Source organism: Nycticebus coucang, chromosome 2 (genome assembly GCF_027406575.1).
Source record: "Nycticebus coucang isolate mNycCou1 chromosome 2, mNycCou1.pri, whole genome shotgun sequence".
In the NCBI taxonomy this organism is placed as follows: domain Eukaryota; kingdom Metazoa; phylum Chordata; class Mammalia; order Primates; family Lorisidae; genus Nycticebus; species Nycticebus coucang.
This window is the reverse complement of record NC_069781.1, coordinates 27,714,437-27,729,680: the sequence shown is the minus strand read 5'-3', so window position 1 is coordinate 27,729,680 and position 15,244 is coordinate 27,714,437. Positions and strand designations below refer to the sequence as shown.

The window sequence follows — 15,244 nt, the reverse complement described above, 5'->3', positions numbered from 1 at the left end:
CATTTAGCCCTCATGATCTAATCACCTCCCAAAGGCTCCTCACCTCCTAATATCATCACATTGATGATTAAGTTTCAACATGTAAATGGGGGTGGAGCACAAACATTCAGACTGTAGTGGTGGGTATTTTCAGTCTTCCTTGCTCCGTCTCAATCGAAGCCCCTCACCATATTGCCCCCAACCTTATTTCTAGCATGTAAACAGTTGTTGAATATGAAGACATTTTAACACTTTCTCCCAGATCTCCTGCCTGCTATTGTTCATCAGGCTTCCACACGATTGATGTTGTTTTAAAACGAGTCAAGGTGCTGCTGCTTGCCCCTGGCCTCCCAGCAGCCTAGCACCAGCTTCTCCAGCACATCTCTCCTGTGCCCCAGCCCCATAGGGTTGACTTCTGCCCCTTTGGAGAGATGGCAGTTCATCCATGCAAGTCTATACTCTGTCTTGTCATATTGCACAATCATGATAATGACATGGACCCCATTCCTTCATGTTTATCTCTAGAATGTTTAAAGTAGATGGCCAGGCGTCTCACAATGACAACACAGACTGAAAGCAACTGATACAAAATGCCTGGAAACCTTTGGAGTATTGCTTGACTAGCTGGCCTCCAGATTCCTGATCAGGAAAAAGACTGACACGTTACTCTGAGCAGCCAAACTGGAGAATCACGTCCAGGGTCAGAACTGCCAGCTCCAGTGCTGGTTTTGTGAATGGAGATATTACTAAACTCCTACTGTACGACTTTTCATTTCATGCCAGAAAAAGTGATTCAGCTGGTTTGTCTTGGGACTCAGCTTGATGATTTGATATTAGGTGATGAGGAATATAACTTTCATCTTCTCGGGTAGAAATCATGCTGGTGACATGCTGGAACCCTAAAATCTTAAGGCAAGTGAAATCTATGAAGAGCCAATATATGATAAGGAAGGAGAAATCTAGTAAGTCCTTCACGTTTATCTAGTCATAAAGCCCTATCTCCCAGGCATTAAAAAGATATTTGTTTTGGTTTTTGTTCATTGCATTAAAAGATGGAGAATGAATGATAGGGGTTCTGTTTTGTAAAGGACATAGTCATTTTCAAAGACTAAGTATCTGGGATTATGTCGTGAGAAGGAAGGGCACTTAAAGGGGTTCAAAAGGAGTAGAAAATTTGACATATTTGCAGTGTTTAAAACAGGTTAAAAGAAGAGAATGAAGAGCCAGTTGCAATGGCTCACTCCTCGTAAAATGCCAGCACTTTGGGAGGCCAAGGCGGAAGGATCATATGAGGCCCGGAGTTCCCAGAGTAATCAGGGGAACATAATGAGACCCTTTTTCAACAAAATTTTTCTTAAAAAACACCTGTAGTCCCACTACTTGGGAGACTGAGGCAGGAGGACTACTTGAGCCCAGGAATTTGAGGCTACCATGAGCTATGATGATGCAATTGCAATTCATCCTGGGTGACAGAGTGAGACTTCTACCTCTCAAGGAAAAAAAAAGGAAGAGATTTAAAACAAAACAAAAGTTGATTTGGAGTCAGACAAAAAGCATTTATATCTTGAATCAATCATGTCAAGGATTTTAAACATTAAATTTTTTTTTCTTGAGACAGAGTCTCACTATGTTGTCCTTGGTAGAGTGCTGTGGTGTCACAGCTCACAGCAAACTCAAACTCTTGGGCTTAAGCAATTCTTTGGCCTCAGCCTCCTAAGTAGGTGGGACTATAGGCACCCACCATAACACTCAGCTATTTTTTTGTTGTTGCAGTTGTCGTTGTTGTTTTAGCTGGCCTGGGCCGGGTTTGAACCCACCAGCCTCGGTGTATGTGGCCGGCACCCTACCCACTGCACTATGGGCGCTGCCCTAAACTTTTGATTTTATCCTGTGGTCAATGAGAAGCCAATGTGTTTTCAGCGTGGTCATTGTCTCCATACATTTCCAAGCTGTCCTGGTTTCATGGTGAATTGGTGGACTAAAACTCTTGCTGTTTTAATGAGTCTATTTCCCAGGCTTGGGTTGCACTCTCCCTGTGTACCAGCGCTTCTGAAGGCGTGCTCCACACGGATGTTGTAGTACCGCCACACTCCGAGGGCGTGCACATGTGCGCCCTCTGCCTGAGGTACTCAGGTAGAGAAGAAGAGAAGCACCTTGGGTGCACGAAACTGATTTGAAGGGGTAACTCACACTGCTGGAAAATGCCCTCAAGGAGAGAATTTAGAGGTGGGGTGGTTAATAAAATAAAACATTTTATTAACATTGCAATTTAAGACCTTTTCAAGTCTTTTCATATCGGGAGTGCCAATAGACAGTTCTCACTTTAGTGCCTATGTCTATTATTAGATATTCTGGTTTCGCTTCAAGTTCTCAGCATGCCAGAGAAACCCAGTTAGCTATGTGATGATTAGTTTTGGTTTTTGAAATAGTTTTTGTTTTCATGGCGGATTTTGGATAGATGTACCAATGTAGCCCCCATTATGGAGAATAGTAAAAGCGAAGGTGTGCATATTGAGTTCCCGAACTTGGAGTGTCTGTTTATGTCTTCTAATATGCAGAAAGATGGGATAATTATACATCTTATGAAAATAAGATTTACAGGAAGTGTCGAGCCTTATTGTCAGTTTGGATTAAGATTCCACAAGAGGTGATTATTACATTGTTATAAGATTATTAACTGGGTCTTTTTTTCTTTCCCTTTTATTATCTTCAATTACAAGGAAGGAAAAAAAATTTTTGCTAGTGTCTGCGCAATAAACAGCTTTCATGAAATAGAGCTCGCTGGCTTGTTCTATGCTAAATCAGAGCCAAATGAAGCCGAGTTTCACTTGAGGTCCCCTCTTTGCTCCACAGAGGAAGACTCTGTGTCAGCAGCTGGTGGCAGGACTGATCCTTCACAGGCCCAGAGGAAGACTCTGTGTCAGCAGCTGGTGGCAGGACTGATCCTTCACAGGCCCAGGAAGTAGAGGGCTCCCCACCAGGAGTGTCCACACCTCCGTTTTCTCTAAGGCAGGCACTGATCGTGCAGCCTGGAAGAACCCCGCGGGCTCTGTGAAGGTGGCTAAATGTGGAGTGTCCATAGATGGTTATTGTCCACTACCATATTTCTGGAACATTCTCTGGTAACACAAATCTAATTATGATTATGACAATTTATCAAGACCTTGAGGCTGTGTACAATACTAGTTATTTCACATACATTTTCTCATCGAATCCTCTCAACAGCCCACTCAGGTGTAATACAAATTATCTAAGTCCCTGAGGCCAGATATATATTTCTGGATTCAGACTTTTTTCCTGATTTTAGAGAAGTTAGAAAGTGTGTACTCTTCCTTAGAAAAATCATGCAATGCATATACTATTATTTGACACAACTGCTAGGCCGTAGGGCATCACCCTGTCAATCAAATTACATTTCTGCTGTAATACTTAAGAGTTAGTTACGTGAAGTGGTAAAGGAGGATTAAGGGGAGCCTCCTGTCAACTCCCGTGGGGTTTGGTGCCAAATAAGTTGTGAAAAAAACTTGGTTTTCAGGGCTGTATGGATTTGGGGATTATGTGCGAAGAGTTGTGGCATATTATTTTCTTTCAAAGAGTTAATACTTGAGTGGACAGGTAAAGTAAGTTGCCCAAGGTCATTCAACTTAGAAGTGGTAAAACCTGATTTTAAGTTCAGGCTCACTTCTCTCCAAAATATATATTCTTTTGTTGTTGTCGTCGTCGTTTTCTTTCGTTGTTGTCGTTTTGAGACAGAGTGTTACTTTGTCCCCTTGGGTAGAGTGCCGTGGTGTCACAGTTCACAGCAACCACAAGCTCTTGGGCTCAAGAGATCCTCTTGCCTCAGCCTCCTGAGTAGCTGGGACTATAGGCACCTGCCACAATGCCTGGCTATTTGTTCTATCTTTAGTAGAGATGGGATCTCACTCTTGCTCAGGCTGGTATTGAACTTCTGAGCTTAAGCAATCCACCTGCCTTGGCCTCCCAGAGTGCTAGGATTGATTACAGGTGTGAGCCACTATGCCTGGCCCCCAAATCCATATCCAGGCCTTATCCTTCCTTCCCCACTTCTCTGTTGAGCCTGCCCTAGGAGGTACATGGTGACAGTTCCCCCTTCAGCCTATAGTGATGGAGCTCAGCCTTCTTCTCTTCTCTCCTCATTTCAGGCCTGGCCCTTGCATTTTCTTGGGTTCTGCTTATCTTTCCTTTTTGAAGCCACTGTAGCTCTGGAAATCTTTGTTTGCTGTGGCCTGGGTGTGTGAGTTTGACTCTCAGAGCCCATGAAACAGTGCTATGATGCCAGTGACCTGAGTTGGTTCCTTTGTGCTTTCAGAAGTTAATTCCAAGGCCCCACATTACAGCAGGCAAAATTGGGGGTGCCATCCAAAGGCCTGAGCAGCTAACCCAGCAGAAGGACTAGCATCGTCCACGTCAACTGTCTAGCCTAGCTGCTCCTGTGAATTCTTTCTAAAAGCTCAGCTGTTCACTCCAAATGCAGGCTCATTCCCTGAAGACCTTGAAAGGACTGGGTACTCAAGCAAGGAATCAATTTGAGGACAGGCAGGGATGAGTGAGCATCGCTCCGTTAACTGAGCATGGACACTTTTGGCCGAGTGGGGCCAATGTCAACGAAATTTGCTGACTGGGGGTCATTCAGCACTGTGACTGTTTCTCACTGTTATCTTTTCCTCTTTAAGATCAATCTTGCTTCCTTAGACCAGAACTTCTCTGAATTTCATTAATCTAAACCCAGAAAATAATGTTTATTTGAAAAATGCATTTGAAAGGGGTTGGTAAGAAACGCTACACTGAAACAGTGTTGGGCACGAGGTGAAGATGTAATGAAATCAGGATTTCTTACATTATAGAATTCCAAGGTCCTTTTGGATATTATCCTCAAAGGTTTGAAAAGGGCAACTGCTGTGGTTAATTTAAACCTATCAGCCTCACTCCTGGGAGTGTATGGACACAGAAGTTTTTCTTGGTTATGGCTTCTGAGCAGCAGGACTTTGGAAAAAACAGAACATTCCAGTTTAATTCCCTTCTGTAAGCAAATACTGCAGTGACTGCTGATTGCGCTGGGTCTTCTGATATATTCAGGGCACCTGGATTGGCTTTTGCTGATGCTTATGCCTTGCTGGGGAGCCCCGTGTGGTGGTCTTGTTGCCAACTCCCACGTGACTCCTCCATGCTCCAAGTAAGGGCAGTGCCTTCCAAGGAATCACACTCAGCTACATACAATGAAAGATGCATAGTCTTGACCTGACAAAGAAGAGATGCATCAAAGGGCCTAATTCTTGCAATGTGAGCTAATCCAAGCCAAGTTTGGGAGCAGGATGTCCCCTGTGTGTGCTGCAGCTCAGCGCAGGATATGACCGTGTCTCTTACTAGTCATAGTTACTTGCTATGTGCTCCCCTAAGGAGATGGACCTTCAGATCCATTTGATCTTTGTGAATACGTGACCACACGTTCAGGAGGTGGGAGACTTGGGGGTGAGCTGCGGGTGGGAGAAGAGTGTGCAGGACAAAGCACCAAAGAATATATGTATAGCTCATATGATATTTTCTTTTTTCTGAGCTTGTGGGTAAACTTAAAGGTTTCCCAAAACATGCATGTATCTGACATCGTAAGTGTCACCAGTCTGCCCTTTCTTTCCCATTCCTCAAATACAAATTTATACATATTTTTATATGTAAAACAGCCAATCCATGTTTAAATGGGACAGTCACATCTCTGGATCTGTATCTAAAGTTCAATTTCTGGACTCAATGCTTGCTAGCTGTGTGAGCAACTTACTGAACCTCTGTACACCTCAGTTTTCTTTCCAGTAAAATGAGAATAAAATAGTACCAACCTCTTAAAAAAGTTTAAGACAGTGCCTGGTACATAAAATGCTCTCACTAGGAATAACTAATTGTTCTTACCAGTTTCCATTATTTTTTGAGGAAAGTCCTAGAAAACCTCAGCAGAGTTACTTATGAGCTGCTCTCTTGCAGCATCTGTGAACCTGAAATAAATAACAGAATAGATGTTATAAAATTGCTTTCTAATCCTAGTTGGAATATCTTTAGTTACTTCCTTAGAATTAAAGTTTCTCTTGCAAAACCTGAGGTCAGGAAAAACTTTTCAGTAGCCTGCTACTATTTCAAAAACTGAAGGATGGCAAAGTCCATCATTAAATCATTAAATGTATTGTATGACTATAAAATTATAAATATTATCATGAACCCCACCCCAGCCCCACTTGTGTTACACACAGCCAAGCCCATCATGTTGGTAAAAATGTGTTTAATGAAATGATCTTGGTGAGGAATTACTGTGATTTTTATTCTTGCTTTTCTATTTATTTATTTTTTATTGAGACAGAGTCTCACTTTGTGGCCCTTGGTAGAGTGCCAGGACGTCATAGCTCACAGCAACCTCCAACTCTTGGGCTTAAGCGATTCTCTTGCCTTAGCCTCCCAAGTAACTGGCACTACAGGTACCTGCCACAATGTCCGGCTTTTTTTTTTTGTAGAGATGGGGTCTCACTCTGGCTCAGGCTGGTCTTGAACCTCTGAGCTCAGGGCAATCCACCTGCCTCAGCCTTCCAGAGTGCTAGGATTTCTTTTTTAGTCTTAAACTTTGCTTCCCCTTGAGAAGCAGAGCTCTTTCATTCTAGAGTTTTCACCATCTTCCAGTGTTCATAGGGATAGACCCAATACCAGCTACTCACCAAACACCCCAACTTACCTTTCAGCAATAATACTTGACAGTTTCTGACTTGCTCACCAGGCAGGGGTATTTCTCATTTCTGAGTTAAATTTGTAACCTGAAGATTCATAGCATCACATTCTCCTGCCCCCGGGGCCTTCAAAGGAGGAGATGAAAGAAGGGAGCTGTTCTTGGCATGAGGGTCCGAGCTGGAACTGCGTGAGTCCCTGCACTCTGGGTCTGACAACTGGGACAGTCCCTTTAACTGAGAGGAAATGAAATTGAAAATGCAAGTCTGAGCTCATTTCTTTCTGGCGACTTGTGGGTCGCTTTAGATGTTTGCGGCCTCACCCTGATGCCATGTGAAGAAAGGCGGCCATTGAAGGAGGCCCGGCCGAGGCATGCCATCTGGTGGGTGTTTTTGTTCAGTCCAGTTTGGTTTTTAAATAAGAGTGGGTGATGGCTTTTTTTTCTTTTCTTTTGAGAAATATAGAAACAAAGGACCTTTGATTTAAGACCTCCGACTCCCTGTGTATGGGGTATAATAATCACCCAAATCATAATATTTAATCAAAAGAATTCTCCAAACTTTTGGAATCATATTCTTGGCTTTTTAGAAGTTAGATTTGTTCCCGCAGAAGGAAGATTTGGGCTGTCAGGGATGTCAACAGCTGTGTCCTGAGTAAATACAGTCCTCTCTCTGGTTCCCTGGGGTGGGAGGAATCGCAGATTCTTTTCTCTGCCCTTTGTCAGCACAGCCTGCCACAGATGCCCAGGGGAAATGTGTCTTGCTTGGAAAATCTGGAAGCAAGGCTAAAGCCTGGCTTGCTTCTCTGGGCCAGAAAGTGGTTTAACTACTTGTGATAAATAAACAGGAAACCCAATTCATGCTGCCCAGTTTTCTTTTCCACTCGTGATGGGAGACAGCACTGGCAAGTTGGAAGTGAAATCAGCTGCCTTCTTTGCAGTGCTAAGGCCTTGTGAGCGCCACTGCTCCAGAGAGGAGCAATTTGTGTTTTCTCTCATCCTGAGCTGCTTGTGCTGCCTGGGATAATGGAAAAGCTTATGGATCTGCGTGGTCCATGAAGGTTAAAACAAGCAGCTTTTATCTACTCTTCTCAGCACAAGCCAATAATATTTAAAAGAAAAAAATTCTGGTTTGTGTTCTATTTTAAAATTAATTTGTGCTTATTGTAGAAATAATCAGAAAATAAAGAATAAAAATAAAAGTGACTCATAATCCTACTGCCCCAGGGATGGCCACTGCCTTTCTTTTTTTCTCTAGGCACATAGGTACGTGGAAGGTAACACTGGGTTTATACTTGTAGTAGTATTAATTGGTGCTGTGACAAGTTACCACAAATATAGTAGCTTAAAACAATACAGTTAAATATATTGTATGACTATAAAATTACAAATATTATCATGAACCCCACCCCACTTATCCTACAGTTCCAGAGGTCAGAAGTCTAAAATGCCTCTTCTGTGGACTGAATTGTATTCCCTCCCCCCACCACCCCCAATTCATGTGTTGAAGCCCTTAACCCCCAGTGATATGGCCTCTGGGAGGTAGTTAAAGGTAGTTACATGAGGTCAGTAGAGTGGGGCCCTCTTTTCCAGATTAGTGCCCTTGTAAAAGGGGACATCAGAGAGCTTTCTCTCTCTGCCCACCACATGAGGGCGTAGCAAGGCAGAAAGAGCCTGCACTGGAACCCCACTATGCTGGCACCTTGATCTTGGACTTCCAGACTCCGGGACTGTGAGAAGTAAGTGTCTGGTATTCAAGCCACCCAGTCTGGAGGATTTTGTTATGACACCTAAAGCACACTAAAGCTGGTCTAAAATGAAGGTGTTGGTAAGGCTGTGTTCCTTCTGCAGGCTCTAAAGAAGTTTACTTCTCTGCTTTTTAAAATTTTATATGCTGCGTGCATTCCTTGGCTTATGGACTCATCCTCCATTTTCAAAACTAGCAATGTAGAATCTTGATCTCTCTCTCTCTCTGCCTCCCTCCCTCTCCCCTTCACCCTCCTTCCTTCTCTCTCCCCCCAACCCTCTCTCTCCTCTGCTTCCCTTATGGGATATATCAGGCCTAACTGGATAATCCAGGGTAGTCTTCCCATCTCGAGAAACTAAACTCCATCACTCTTGCAACATCCTTTTTGCCACCAAAGGCAACATACTCACATGTTAGGACTCAGATGTCTTTGGAGGAGGCCATTATTCTACCTACCACAGCACTGCTCTCCTTCTCCTGCTTGAGTTTTCACCACTTGCCATACACTTTTGATTTCTTTCACACAGTGACTAGGTGGTGAACCAGAATTTGAACCCAGGGAGTCTGGCTCTCAAGCTTGCAGTATTACCTGCTTTTTCTCTTAGTGTATTTTGGCTATTTTTTCCTGACCTTAACCCATTCCTCCAAATTTGAGAATCTGAAACATGGCTTGTAATGGCTAAATAACACTCCATCATCTGAATGAGCCACGACCAATTTAATCGTTGGTATAATTTTAAAAATATACAAGATGATAGTGAAAGTTCATGTATGTAAGCTTGTGCTCATACTTTAGCTATTAGCTGAACTTGTGAAAGTAGCTTGGGAGCTGGTTAACTAGTATATATTCTAGAATGCTATTTGCCAAACTATTTTCCTTGAGACAGGAATAGGGATTCTACAAAGTGAGGTGGGTTTTTTGTAGTTGTTGTTGCTAAATGAATTTGGGAAATAATTGTCCTCCCATTCCTGCATTGGAGATTCAGTCATATCAGCTGTAAAATCCAAAGTGTCCTGGTAAAGAAAACTCTCTCCCTCTTTGTCTCTCTCTCTCTGTCTCTCTCTGTCACTCGGTTATCTAATGTTTCCCAAGCTTATTTGACCAATGATTTTGGGGGTGGTGCAGCCTTGAAAACCATCTCACAAAACTGAGTTAATTAATAGGACACAATTTTAGAAACACAGCTTTGGAATCACCCCAGCCAGGTGGAGCTGCTTACCCGCCAATACCTTCTAAGCTTTTTTTTTTTTTAATGTGATGTATTATATTTATCAACACCCTCTAAGCTTAAGTCTAAAGTTACTCTAGATGGAATAGTTAGAGCAAAATCATGTCTATGAAATAAACTTGAAAATGTTTCCTACCCTCGGCTCAGAATTCCATTGTCACGTTGTTCTCTGGTTCCTTATGTCCGCTGTAGAGGGCACGTTGCACCGGTCCCCTGCTCTGTAAATGTCAGGACCAGCCTTCAGCCAAGCCCAGCACGGGTGCCCGCGGTCTGCATGGTGCCGTCTGTACACACTTCCCCTAGCTGTTCTGTCGTGTTCAGTCCAGATGAGAAACGGGATGGCAGGACAGAATCGTTGAGAATGGAGGCTGTTTTCGGGGATTATTGGCAATGGAATCAGTCACCGCAAGGTCTGATGGGGTCAGCAGGGGTGGAACCTGGGGTAACTGGGGAAGTGTGGGTGAGATATACATCCGAGCAGTGAAAAGCAAGCCCCGGTAGCCGACCGTGTTTGGGGCTCTAACACAGTATGACCTCTGAGCCTCAAGGGGCCATATGGGGCCTTAGACAAAGGTGTGCTCGACCTCCCAGGCCTGGGGTTCAGACCACTGGCATCCCATTCACGTAGTGATCTCTAAAGCTCCAAACTGGTGGGGTCTTTTACTGGGGGTAGAGAATCAGAAGGTTTTTCCCTATCCTAATTGAGAGGACCATTGGCTGCATCCTCAGGACCTCTGAAGACCATGTCAGGTGTGGAACGGGTGCCTTTCCAGCTTGTGACAGCCTCTGTGACTCTCACAATGGTACACAGAATTCTAGAGCATGGTTTGAACCCTCCTCCTCCAGGGGAGGATGGTCAGGGTACTGCCTTTCTTTCCTGTTACTTATGTGACCTCTAGTGGCTATAACCAGTAAAACCTCACCAATGCCATGAAGGCTACATTGAACAGTTTGATGAGAATATTTCAGATTGTATATGAAACCAGTACATGGTACCCCTTGATTGCACTAATGTACACAGCTATGATTTAAAAATAATTTAAAAAATTAAAAAATTTAAAAAAAGAAAGAGGCAGGAAATGTCCTTAATTTGTAAAATTCTATAGTAACCCTTCACTCTCTTTATAACTCTCTTTCAACATACATCCCATCATATAATTTATCCATAATCAGTGCTGGGCTTGGGTTTCGGTCTAGCTCTGATTGTTGCTATCTAATGTAACCTGGGCTGGAGTTAGCACCTGAGCTTCCAGGGTCTAAGCCATTTCCAGACGTCATGATATCCACCCTAGCAACGTGGCAGGGTTTTGGTAAGGATCAGATGACAAGACTGCACATGGAATCCTGTATAAATTTTCTCCTTATTACTTCAAAGCCATTGGGTCTGTGATTCTATAAACCTAGAGTGTTATATTTCAGATGCTTTGGTGACATTTAACTCTTTCCTGGGATTCTGCCTGGAGTATTCTGTTCCAATCCACAAGGGTTTAATACATGGCTGGTCCATGTACTTCAGATGTGCTCAAGGATTTACTCAACAAGCACGAGCTCCTACCTTGTGCCGTACACCACAGTTAGTGCTGCCATACAGCGAAGACCAAGACAGGCAAGGCTCAGACTCTTTACATCTGAGTGAATGAAGGGCATTCCTAGATGGGTGAAATGACCCCTGTCCTCAGGTGGCTTTGTAGCTCACTTAGAAGATGGAAGCTTCAGTAACTAGATAGGGCACACATCAGTGTGTGAAAATGGCCTTCACAGAAGTGTAAACAAGTACTGTGAGGTCCCCGCTGTGCTGTGTGTGAAAGGGAGAAGCCAGAAGTCGTGAACCGTGCTTTCTAGAAGTGTAATGATGGAAGAATGGCTCAGGGGAGGTGATCATTTGAGAGGTCAACGGGAAAATTGTGAAGGTCAGGTTGGCAACTTGGTATCTATTTCTGATCCCAGAAGAGTTGCAAAACCTTAATGCAGAACACCCATAATAGTCCTTATCACCCCGTAGTCATACTTTAAGATGCCAATTAAATAGTAGCTGCTTCTGTTCTAAATGTTAACTTTTAAAATATTAACTTAGTCCTTGCAACAACTCTATGAAGTAGGTACTTCTATCATCATACCCATTTTATAGACAAGCAAACTGAGATATGAAGACAGTAACTAACTTGCCCAAAGTTATTTGGCTGCTAAGTGGTGGAGTCAAACCCTCCCTGGCTGGCTTCAGAGCTGGCATGCTCAGCACTATGCTATGCTGTTTCTCAAGGCTCCAGTTATAAGGTCAAGTGGAACTTTTAGAGATAAATACAAAGTATGTATCCAGTTCAGCAAAGAGTGTTGTATTCCATGAGAATAGATGTTGGAGATGTGTAGAGGTGAAATTACTTCAGGTCTGGGATTACTTTAAAACAATAAAAAAAAATTGAAAGAAAGGAAGGAAGGGCCAAGGGTGATAAAATCTTGATAAATGTTTACTTTGAGTGATGTTTATAATACTTGTAGGGGTCATTATAGCATTCTCTAATTAAATGAAAACTAGAAACTGTTTCTTATAGTTTGGACATTTTGAAATATGTATTATCTTAGTGTTAAAAGCCTTTTAAATTATCTAGGTAATACCAACTGAAGTGATGAGTTTCACTAATGTGAAATATAAGGTGACTGGAAAATGGAGCGCCCTCTTCTGAATATTAAAACCTACTTTCCACCCAGTCCCCAAATGTGATGTCTTTGTTTTTGCTATTTAATCAATAGGGGTAGATCTTGCCAAATGTACTTGATAGAATAAAATGTTTCAGTTAGACAGCAAAGACAAATAATTCCAAAGTTCTCATTTTACAGCTGTGAGTTAAAGCTTGGAGGATGTAAGTGAACATCCCAAGATTAAAGTGGGAACATTAAATGATTATCTGTAGTCAACCTCATAGCCAGCTACTGGAAAAGCAGGAGTTAAAAACCTGGATTTCCTGAATCCTAGGCCTTTCCAGCTCCCATCAGAAGGAGCTTATGGTCAATGCGGAAGCAACCCACGCAGAGACACTGACTCTGGGCTTCTGTTATTCCAAGTTAGAAGTCTGGGGTGTGAAGTTAAGTAAGCTGGGGACTGAAAGAGGTCAATGGGCCTTTAACCTCCCCACTGGGGCCATTCAAGTCCAGAAGTTTAGCAACTGCCAAGGTCCCCATTTATTTATGTTTTCCCTACACACCTTGTTCACAGATTCTAGCTGTGTCACCCACGAAGGGCATAGTTGGAAAAATCATAACTACTACACCTGAAGATACTTCCCAAAGTGCATTTGTTGCTCTGTGGCAATAAAACCCATCCCTTGCTGGGCCAGAAAGCAGTGGCAGGCATTTCCCAACAGGGAGGGATGCAGATGGTTTTGGTGAGAGTGCCTGGAATGACTGTTACCGCTGATTACTTTGACCTCATCTTCTCATCCTGAGAATTTTGGAGGGCATGTCAGGAGCTCAAATCACACCATTTTCAAGTCTGGCACACACCTATCCTACTGCCTTAGTTCCTCTAAGTTAGGCAAGAAGGGGTCTCAGACCCAAATGCTTTCGGGATCCCAGCAGGTAAGGTAAATGAATGAAGCTGGCCAATGTAAGACTTGGGTGACAAGTCTAAGACCCAGGAAGAACAACCTTGTTCTCCTTCACAGGTTTGATGACACTGTGCTATCCACGCAAAAGGCCTTGGGTGTGTCTGCAGAGAATTGGCTCCCTCTGATACAGAGGATAGCACATGGTGAGGACAGCAGGGGACCTGGGCGCCATCACTGGCTCCTAGTGACCTCAACAACCTTCCCTTTGCAAAGCCTCAGGTGTCCTGATCTATGAGAGGGTCTCTAAGGCTCCGAGGTGTGCCACCTCTGACAGGCTTAATTCTACGATCCGTGATAGAATACATGTCTCAGAAACACTGAGAGGTGTCTGTCTATTTGTCTGTCTGTCTGTCTGACAAAGTAGAGGCCAGTTTGATCTAACTGACTTTTTAGAACTGGTGTTTTTGAAGTCTGTGTTAGATGGGTTTGTGCATTTAACCTTCAGTGCTTTGATCCCTGTAATAAAACAGCCTGTATTTAACCACCATTCAGGTACCACTCTCTTATGTTAGAGATTGCTTTTTTTTTTTTTTTTTTTTTTTGCCAGTTTTCTCTTCTGAAAGCAGTCATGAGCAGACAAGCTTAGAAAGGGTCTTCTCTTCATGTTGTTTCAGGGAAAATAGAGAAAGTCAAACCTCCTCCATCCCCCACCACTGAAGGCCCCAGCCTGCAGCCTGACTTAGCCCCCGAAGAGGCTGCCGGAACCCAGCGGCCCAAGAATCTGATGCAGACCCTCATGGAAGACTATGAGACACACAAATCTAAAAGGCGCGAGAGAATGGATGATAGTAGTGTAAGTTTTTCCTCCTTTCCTCTTCCGCGTCTCCGAGGGCAGCCGTCGGCGTGGCGTAGGGTGTTCAGTTCAGGCACAGATGTGCTTGTGGTCGCCTGGCCGGCGTCATGATTCCAAAATCAATTTGCCAATGTGTGTTTATTTAACATGCCTAGACTCAGGTTTGGGTTTTGGCCTCGCTTCCCCAAAATGTTGATCCTGTAAGGAGCTGGTCCTTTTGCTGCCAAGTATCACTGGAGCCCACTGGCAAAGCTAGACCATGAGGTATTTGGTGTGTAGAAAGACAGCGCGTAAGGGCAACATGGGCAAAAAGGATGTAAGCGCTCTGAAATCATCCCCAGCACCAGGCAGTGGACTTCTACTATTGCTTGGCCTGCTCTGCAGAGATTTTGTTTCTCTAGAGTGCTATGAAGACGCTACCTAGTGCTCAAAAGACTACATGTGTTTGCAGCTGTTACCCAGCCTACGTGCAGAGTCTGGCAGGAAAGAGCTGAGTAGAGTGACAGTTAAAAACCACAAGGCTACGCTGCTACCCGCCCAAGCTTTATAACTTTGCACATGACAGTCACGTCAACTGTGACAGAAGTCATCTGCTCTGTGGTTTCTTTCTCCAGTAAGAGAATGAGTTGCTGTTGTTCCAGACAGCCCTGGGACCAGCCTCAGGTTTTCAGCCAACCTCCTAAGAGTCTTCTGGCATCAGTCTCTTAGCATGTACTGAGGGGATCATTCCTCCCCCCAACTGCGCTTAGGTCACAGATAACTTGGGTTGGTTGAGGATGCTACCTAGTTTACCTGGGCCAGTACTGGTTTATGCCTGATATCCTGGCATCCTTATTAATGCCATTCCTTTTCACTCTTAAAAGTGTTCCAGTTTGGGTAGTCATGTTAAACTTGAATGCTGTGGGATTCACATTAGGAATTCTATGCCAACTTAACTACCCTTTCTATCCTGACTATGGATTTCTGGAGGTGAAGCCAGATATTAGAAGTTACTTTCAAGATACACAGTGGTAAAGAAAGGAAGAAAGCAAGTGGTGAGACAGGTAGCAGTCTCACCACTCACTTGGCGGCTCCCAGGCCCTCCCTTGTTTGCACCTGAACTATGTGGATCACTGGCTCAGCTACACTACCAGGGTAGTGCTACTATACTGGCTGTTCCCCATATTGCCCAGTGGA

The 15,244-nt window shown here is 43.6% G+C and overlaps 1 protein-coding gene across 7 annotated transcripts in view; it reads left to right on the top strand.

Moving 5' to 3' along the window:
- Positions 1-15,244, top strand: part of PALM2AKAP2 (PALM2 and AKAP2 fusion) — a 524,781-nt gene that overhangs the window by 496,143 nt on the left and 13,394 nt on the right. For 6 of the 7 annotated variants that reach the window (XM_053566186.1, XM_053566193.1, XM_053566188.1 and 3 more), the window contains one exon: positions 13,890-14,068. The exons of the other annotated variant lie outside the window; for it this stretch is intronic. In XM_053566186.1, the coding sequence (XP_053422161.1) occupies positions 13,890-14,068 (179 nt within the window). The remainder of the gene's footprint in view (positions 1-13,889; positions 14,069-15,244) is intronic. 7 annotated transcript variants of the gene reach the window in all.